Here is a 9727-nt window from a genome sequence, read left to right as displayed (position 1 = left end):
AGCTGGTTTTACATACTCTGGGTTTAACCCTGCGCTCTGAGTTGGTCAACTCAGAGCGCAGGGTTGATAAGCAACTCTGGGTTTTCGGTTTCAGAACAGTGAATCAGCGTTGGGTTAATCAACTCTGAGCGTGTTCACTCTGGGTGGAGCGTGTGCATAAAAGCCATCGTCAATGGATCGCTGATAACATGATTCACCATGGAAACAGAAGAAACAAATGATTGATCCTCCCACTTCTCCACTTCTCAAAAAAGAAAAAAAGAAATCTCCGCTCCTCCCACTAGAGTTAGAAATATTAACGAATGAGCTTATGGTAGCCTATGGAGAATAATTAACGGGATATTGTCTCATAACTCTGATCTAATCTCCTCGGCAATTCAGAAAAAAAAACAGAGCAAACATTTTTTGTCAAGAGAATAATTTCGCTTCCGTATGAGAAGCCATAGTCTATTTTAAAAAGTTACGCATATCAGCTGTAAAGTAATAAAGCTGGCGCGGCACAGCATTGCTGCTGACAGTGTTTTATATTTGCTGTATAATATGTTGGCAAGCTATAGTCTAATAGCCTACTGTGCAGCAAACAGAACAGACTGTCGCTTCTTTTAAATGGGGAGTGAAAGACATTAACGTCAAGACACATTAGGTGACAGTTTCCATTGAAGAGCCTGATTGATTTATTACCAGATCCATTTTCCTCAAGTGATCACAGTTTAAATTATTATATCATATTATTTTATTATATATATTCATATTAGGCTATTTAACGAGGATCGTCTGTGACTTTAGGATCGCAGAAGTGAACTGTAACGATCGCGTGCAGCCGCAGCGTTACATGAATCCACCTGACATACATCTGTTCAGTGACACAGACGTTAAAAAACATACAATACAAATAGGTTTATTAATCTGAATGTAGAGCATGTCACGATGTGTAAGGTGGCCGCCTATATGAACGGACCGAGGGCTGAGAACAAGGCTACTGATCAGATAAATGATTGGTCAAACGTAAAATCATCAGGAAATGATAAAAACATCCCGATGGAGATTTCTATAGAGTGATTTTGCTTCAAACTGTACAGGGACGCGTGTGACAGTGACACTCTTTCTTCAGTCGGAGCTGCAGCGTATAGTGAAAACAAACTCGGGTAGGTCTAACCACCTACCGAGCAGGTTAGACCCACGGCGTATGTTGCCGCAGTAACTGACTCTCGGTTGCACTGAACCTGCTACCTGAAACGGAAAACCCAGAGTTTCCACCAACTCAGAGCGAACAAACTCTGGGTTGCCTCAAAACCAGCTACCTGAAACAGGCCCCAGGTGTGTTCACCTGTACAGAGTCTGAATTAGTTGAACATTATGAACATTAAAGTGCAAAGTTTTACTCATGAATCTGCTTTGGTTTTTGTCTCCAGAAAAAAAAGTTAAAATGATATAGATATATATTAGATAGAAGGGATAATGTATATGAACTGTATAGATATATATTAGATAGAAGGGATGATGTATATGAACTGTATAGATATATATCAGATAGAAGGGATAATGAACTGTATAGATATATATTAGATAGAAGGGATGATGTATATGAACTGTATAGATATATATTAGATAGAAGGGATGATGTATATGAACTGTATAGATATATATTAGATAGAAGGGATGATGTATATGAACTGTATATATATATATTAGATAGAAGGGATAATGTATATGAACTGTATAGATATATATTAGATAGAAGGGATGATGTATATGAACTGTATATATATATTAGATAGAAGGGATAATGTATATGAACTGTATAGATATATATCAGATAGAAGGGATAATGTATAGCGTACGGGTCACACAAGAACTAAAGACAGACAAGGTGAACACTATCCCTTCTTTATTATCATCTTTAAAGTACACTTAAAGTAGTTTAAATGTTCTTTGTTTCAAATCTATTTTATCAACTAACCTGTTAGATGTCCAACAACAACTCTGAGGCTAGTCGTCCAACGTATTTCAAAGTGACTCTATTAATCTGTGCAGTAGCATTAATAGGCTCGTCAGCTCTTTAGTGAGTGTTTCCCTCTAGGCCTTTATCCATTACTTACTTGCAACATTGCGTCCTCATATATTAAGTTAGATAGATGTGTGTGTGTGTGTGTGTGTGTGTGTGTGTGTGTGTGTGTGTGTGTGTGTGTGTGTGTTTGTGTTCATTCAAACTAATACCCAAGGGGCAAAACCCTGTTTTTTTGGAAAACAGACATGGGCTGTTGTCAAAGGTTGTTCACCAGAAATGATATCTAGGACCTTCAAGGATCACAACCTGGGTGGACAGATAGATAGATAGATAGATAGATAGATAGATAGATAGATAGATAGATAGATAGATAGATAGATAGATAGATAGATAGATAGATAGATAGATAGATAGATAGATAGATAGATAGATAGATAGATAGATAGATAGATAGATAGATAGATATACCTGGGTGGACAACCTGGTCAACTACCTGCTGGAAAGCTACAGGGGGCCGACATAGAACATCAGAACCATGGTTTAATCATAGATATGGGTTTAATGCGAAGGTAAAACTTTTTTTTTTACTTATAGATTTCATCATGAAACTTTGCCAGTTGATTACTGGCATTAAAACAATGATTTTTTGTATTGAAGTTTTTCTCAAAGATGTTTGAATATTTATGCAAATTTATTTCACAAATGATGCACAAATTCGCACATCTTTAAAAACCAAAAATCTAGATATTGGCTAAAGCCAGAGTTAAAATCTTTATTGCATTTTGACATTATATAAGTGTGTTAAGTTTCTACATAACAAACTTCCTCTGTGAGAAATGGTGTGATTTCTTCTCAAAGTGCATATAGCTTTTGATGGTTTGCGGTAAAAATGGCTCTCCTGTTGACTTTCCTGTCAGTGCGGCTCTCATGAAAAAAATAGTGAACACCAGTGGTCTAAATGATCAATAACCAATAATCAGCAGTAATGTAGGGCAGAGCCAGTGTGTTGATCAATAACCAATAATCAGCAGTAATGTAGGGCAGAGCCAGTGTGTTGCCTGAGAGCGCCTGCCTGCTGCATCTCATTAGAGCCTTCCATCAGCAGGCTGGAGAACAGTGTGCTGCTGCCCTCTATGGGTCAGTTTCATGTCTGTTGGAATGTGCTCTGTTGCATCACTGCATTCAGGTTGTTACTGTTACACACCACAGGTATGTTTTAGAGACAAAAACAGTCGTTCTTTATGCTAGGCATGATGGAGATTGCATGCAATACAATGCCAATTTAAGGAGTTTTGTATATTTTATCATTATAAATAGAAAATAAATCCAGACAGACAGACAGACAGACAGACAGACAGACAGACAGACAGACAGACAGACAGACAGACAGACAGACAGACAGACAGACAGACAGACAGGCGGGCAGACAGACAGGCGGGCAGACAGACAGACAGACAGACAGACAGACAGACAGACAGACAGACAGACAGACAGAAGACATCAGATAACACCAGTTTGCTGCTCAGCTTCTACTTTATTGTGACGTACAGCAGAGAATGATTCACATTAGGGTTGAAACTAGTTAGTTTGACCTTAAAGCTGAGTGTGTGTTTAGCTGCAGCCAGCAGACTGAAGGAAACATCTTAACCAGCAGAGAATCATTTCTCTACACCAACAGCTGACAGAAGACTTTACACACTATCAGACTCTATATGTCTGTTTCTATTGAGAGATTATGGGCCCTACTTTCCTGCTGGCACATATCAAGCAGCACTGGCTTTGCATTGGTTTAGTCATTTCCCTGATTTCTGTTCTTAACTTGGTCTGAAATCCAGATGCATTGGTTATGTATATTAATAGTTGAGATGTTACAGATATGAGTTGTTATTCCAGAGCTGGTGGATTGTGCCTGTGGTAGTTTCAGGACTTTAAGGCCCAGACTGAGATTACATGTTTAACAAGAGAAAGCAAAAAAATCACCAGAGAGGAGCTGATATTCTGCTGTACGTTTGTCCTGGAGAATTAGTGCACAGGACGGATCATCATGCTGATGCTTTTCAGGGAATAGTTATGACCCTTCCATGGCTTCCACTCCACTCCAACAGCATAGAGAGTACTGTCAGCCCCCAAACGGTAGACCCCGTTTGGATTTGCAGAGTGACATTTATCGTACCAGAACCCCCCAAGGAATGATTTGGCACAGTTTCCACCCCAGATGTCCTGGTCTTTGTCGGAGGTGGTGAACTTCATTCCGTTGTGACGAGCCAGGCCGTCTCCTACAGAAACACAACATGAAGCAGCGTATTTAATCTTGACATTAATAGTAACACTGTGACGACTACAATGCTGCCACTCTACAGACTGTACTAGTGGGACTTTGACTAGGACTAGTGCTGCGGCCCCCTCCTGATGTATATGCACACAGACGCTCACCTGCCCCTCCATTGGTGAATCCAGACACACGCAGAGTGTATCCATCACACTCCGCTTCAACCGAGAATGAGGAGTAGCGAGCGAACACTTTGTTCCCCTCAAAGTCCTCCATGTTGACCAGCAGCTCGTACTTTCGCTGACGTGTTAACTGGTGGATGTTCTCCAGACCTGAACACACACACAACGTTTTAACAGTTTTACATTTCGTATAGACCTGTACATTCTTCATTTTTACATTCTTTGATGTGGGGCGCTCGTACTCTAGTTGTAGAGCGTCCCCACAATGAGGCTCAGTCCTCGCAGCAGACCCGGTTTGAATCCGACCCGTTGTCAGTTCTCTGCATGTCATTCCTCTATTACCCCCCCACCGACTGGTGGCAGCATAGAGCAAATGGTAAATGGTCTTGTATAGCGCTATATCTCGGTTTATCACAGACCCAAAGCGCTTTACATTGTTTTTGTACACATTCACCCAGTCACACACACATTCATACACCGATAGCAGCAGCTACCACGCAGGGTAGGCTTAGCACTAGGGTGCTAAGCTAACTATCAGGAGCAATTCGGGGTTCAGTGTCTTGCCCAGGGACACTTCGACATGTGGCGGGGAGACGGGGGATCGAACCTCCGACCCTGCACACCAGAGGCGAACTCCCTACCCACTTCGCCACTGCCGCCCCAGTCATCTGTTAACCAAGTTAGCACCGGTTAGCATTAGCACCGGTTAGCATTAGAACCGGTTAGCATTAGTGAAACACCGCTGTGTCATGAACCCAAACTCGAGGGCTGTGCCAGTGTGGATTACAGCCAGACCCAGCGACATGGGAGGGTCGGGTAGGGCAATGTGTGCCTTTATTTTGTGCTGCTGCACACACAATGCTGGTGTAAAAATGTGTTTTGGATGCTGCTGACTTTCTGTGTATTTGTGTGTATTTGCGAGTGATGTGCGTCTTTACCATAGGTCTTTATGCAATGCTGTTGGCCATGTTGTTGTTGTTGTATCACCATGAGCACAGTCGCAGTTGTGCCCGAGATTTTATAAATGGTTGATAACACACATATTCTTGTGTGAACCAAACGGTTCGTTTTGGGCAATTTCTACCAGAAGTTTGGTCCGCATGCGGCACATCCTCTTGGTCCGCTCTCACCACCGGGTCTAAAAAGCATTCTAGGGGAAACACTGTAGTTGACTGTTGGTTTGGTTTCATTTCTCACCGAGCCAGTACTCCCCAGCAGCGTTCCCAAAGCCCCTCCTGTATTGATCCCAGGGCCTGTAGAAGTTCACTGAGCCGTCCACCCTCCTCTGGAACACCTGGGGGAAAGAGTGAGGGGTTAACCAGGGGGGGGGTAGCTGCACTTGGAGGCGCTTCGCAGCGAGAGCCACATTGTTATTAACACACCTCCACCTGCACTGCTCTATTGGTTGGTGCCCAGAAACATCTCGACGGAGAAAAAAAATGTATGCCGGTCATGTGACCGGTAAGGTTTGATATAAAAAAAAAAATCCAGTTCAAATATTGGTAAGCGGGCTATATAAAGAATGATATAATAAAGCATGTAGATTTTTAGCCTACTACTAGTAACATTGAAATATGGGCTGTTTGCAACAGGCAGAGAGGCCAACACAATTAAATCAAATCATGAAACATTAGGATAGGCATATTTTCCATTTGCAAGGCAGAGGATATAAAACGATAGAACAGGTTTTGCCCAAATAAACTATGTGAAAAACATGTCGACTAATCATTGAAATATGGGCTGATTTTTTTTTTTTTTTTTTTGCAAGGCAGAGGATATAAAACGATAGCACAGTTTTTGCCCAAAAAATCGACTAATCACTGATTTTCAAGTCTCAATTCTACTCTCAAATAATTTTCAAATTTTTAATTTTTTTTTTATTGGAAATGGGAGACGGAAAAAAAATTGTAAAAAATTTGAGAATCTTGAATGTGTTGGCTTTGTAATGGGACACAAGTGGTCGTTGAGAGGGATTTTTTTGTATTACTTGATACTTTGATGTTTTAGGAGATTGCCGTCTATCCCTTTAATTTGCATCAGACACACTCACCGTCCAGTTCCCTCCAGCTGACTCCATGTCACAGTGCACCTGCAAACAAACACAGTCATCACAAAACAGTAAATTCAAGTGAGATGCTCGCGGTGTAGTGGTTAGAGCCCCCATAGAGTCTCAGGGTTAACCCTCCCTAACCCTAACCCTACCCTAGTGTTCACTAGAGGATGAAGTTTACCTGTACAGCAGATGTTGGTCCAATGGGATAGATGGTGTACACTCCACTGGCGCTGCTATTGTCTGTGCTGTGGATGTCACTGCAGTCGACCGGCTGGAAGAGCTCAGTGCAGCTGATCAACACTGGAGCCATGAGGAGGAGGACTAACACCAGCTGGAACAGAGCAGACGTTGAGATGTTGAGATGGAGAAAGATTTGAAGCTTCTCTGCTGTGTTTACATTACGGCCTGGTGGTTTTATTGGTTTCTAGGGACTGGTGCGAACAGAATAAATGTTTAATTGTCCCCCTACTTTACCGTTAATTTAATCTAATTGAATTCTGTGACGTCATCCACCTTTGGAACGCCCTCCCACCGGACAACCGTACTTCTGACGCCCTTTCCAATTTCAAGTCCCATCTCAAAACACATTTGAAACTGGCATACTGCGTCTAATTGTTGTTTATCACCCACTTCATCCCTATAATGTAAATTTGTATTTTTTAATAAAATTAATTATGATTTATTATGATTTATTATTATTACAACAATAATAATAATAATAATAATAATAATAATAATAATAATAATAATAATATTATTATTATTATTATTATTATTATTATTATTATTATTATTATTATTATTATTATTATTATTATTATTATTATTAAATAACCTAAGTAGACCCGTTAGCATACAGAGCTAACACAGAAACTTGTGAAGCTACAATTTTACCTTCATCGTTAAAATCCTGATGTCGGTCCGTCTGGATCGCTGATGAGCTGCTTTTATATCCTAAAAATTAATTCAAAATTCAGTTTTTAATTCATGAAATATCCGAAACTGGACAGTTCTGCATCTTCACTATATAATCCCAAAATACAACATCACAAAAACCAAAGAAAATGACAGAGACACTCCAACCTCCCCCACAAAACGTTATGTCAAGAAAATACTGTGTAATAAGATAAACAATCATAAACAATATTTAAATTAGATCAATTCTAAATAGTGCAAAGGAATGTTTTCTACAATATAAAACAGTAAATATAAAATACATTATAAATTAAGTTAAATTTAAATGTGATGAACAGTATGTGCAATATGCAGTCAATGAATATATAATTCAGTGTTTCCCACACATAGGCTCTACCTGCCCAGGTAGATTAAACCTGTGGCCTATTCCATTATTTTCAAAAAAAAAGTTAAAATCAAATGTAGTCAGTGATAATACTATCGTGGTGCAGCCGTGTATTCACTATATAATCCCAACAAACATCACACAAACCAAAGAATAAACTGTGACGTGTGTGAGACTGGTTGAAAACTAAAACAAACGACAGCAGGCTGTTAACCAGCAACAATGAAACACGATTGACTTATAGCATCAGGAGGGCTCATCATGTTGAGACTCGTAGTTTTTGTGAAATAATTTAGTTTGTTGTGTGCAACGTAAAATAATGCAATCATCCAAAATAAAAGTATGATGTTTGGAAAAGCTGTGTTAGAAATTGCTCTGTTTGACAGCACTTACAATGCTGCATTGATTTTCATTGAGGGGCTAATTCTGTCCTTAACTGTATGTGGCAATGCTACAGGTAGTTGTGTTGCTAGTTTGCGTAAAAGTGCCTCTTGCGCTCAGATTAAAGTAAAGCCATTAATGCCACCGCAATGTCTCACTACTCATTCCTCTGCAAAGTTGATCGGGCAGCTTAAGCTATTTAGCCCTGCAGCTACGAGCCAAGCTACAGTGCTATTTAGCCCTGCAGCTACGAGCCAAACTACAGTGCTTGCCAATAAGCTGACAAACAACATAACTCCATTTGTCAAATAAAGAACCTGTCAAAAAACAGAAGAGAAAAAACACCGGCATGTGACATGGTGATGTGTTCAAGTGCTGCTGGTTAAAATGAGAATTTGGCTGAGGTAATTTCATCAAGATGGGTTCAATGTGATCTCGTAAAATGTAGTTTTAGGCGAGAAACTAAAATAAAAAGGCTCCAGCTGCTGTTGAAGTAGGTTATTAAAAAGAAGAAAAAAAATTAAAAGGCTACAAAATTACACAATGGTTTTACAGTGTACCAGGGTAACATTTTAGGCCAATTTAAAGGATTCAAAAATTGGATACCGCCCAACCATATAACCTAGTCTAGTTTGTTTAATAACTATGTATTCCTTTCTAAATTATTCAACAATGTTGACTCATTGTTTATCAATAAATAGTTCATAAACCTTTGTCTAATTTTTACTGACCCCGCCCATCAAATGCCGCGCACACTGTAAATATTATAGTTAAACACATAACGAAGCGCACTGCTTTAACTCCACTCGGTACCTGCACATCATGTCTGCAGCCCTGCACTCCTGCAGCAGTAAACATTCACTACACCCAATAATAAGTCTGTCCTGCTGCACCGGCTGCAAAGAGAGAAACACTGTCTACTGCCTTTAAGACAAAGTTTAATTTCCACCAAAAATCTTGTCTGAAGAAATGATCAGGTTGTCGACAACTCGTAGCGAGAGTAAATTGTATTTTTCACAGCTTGTAACTGGTTTGCAGTATACAATACATATTAGTTCAAAATGATCAAACTTAGAGTGTATAGTTGAAGGCTTACCTGTCTGAAGTCACCTGCAGGTCACACTGAGACTCTGTGGCGTTGTCTCATGAGTTCACTGCTTATATTTATATGGAAGATTTTATTGGACTTTATTATCTGTGAAAGCAAAACAGTTTTGTAAAAGCACAGAAGACAATTGACAAGTGTGTATCATGATTCACACGTATTTCACTATCCACAAACCTGTAATTTTTGACTTGCAAATATGTAGAACTTACTCTGAAAATACAAAGTCATATTTACGCATTTACGGATCTGTTTCTGCTTGTGAAAAAGGGTTTGCATATTTGTGGATTGCCTCCTGTGAGTTTGTGAGCCACATTACATTTTTACATAATTTTGTCCAATTTCTACCACCGAGATCTGTAGAACAAGCCTTACAAATGTGAAGTGCAATCATTTGTAAGTGTGTAATTGTGTTTTGTAAAGTTATAT

General features: G+C 39.6%; 1 protein-coding gene across 1 annotated transcript; it reads right to left on the bottom strand.

Annotated features, from left to right (window-relative positions):
- Window positions 1-3535: 3535 nt before the first annotated feature.
- On the bottom strand, window positions 3536-9348 carry LOC307252187 (microfibril-associated glycoprotein 4-like). The gene is made up of 7 exons (XM_080029796.1): window positions 9290-9348; window positions 7407-7466; window positions 6691-6843; window positions 6510-6548; window positions 5657-5753; window positions 4442-4609; window positions 3536-4284 (listed from the first exon to the last, which is right to left on the bottom strand). Exons 2-7 carry the CDS (start codon window positions 7410-7412, stop codon window positions 4031-4033), a joined length of 717 nt encoding a protein of 238 aa, XP_079885922.1. The 5' UTR covers window positions 7413-7466; window positions 9290-9348; the 3' UTR covers window positions 3536-4030.
- Between the last annotated feature and the right edge of the window lie 379 nt (window positions 9349-9727).

The sequence above is a fragment of the Ammodytes marinus genome (genome assembly GCF_949987685.1).
Source record: "Ammodytes marinus genome assembly, chromosome: 1".
NCBI classification, from domain to species: domain Eukaryota; kingdom Metazoa; phylum Chordata; class Actinopteri; order Uranoscopiformes; family Ammodytidae; genus Ammodytes; species Ammodytes marinus.
This window is presented reverse-complemented; position numbering and strand designations above follow the sequence as displayed.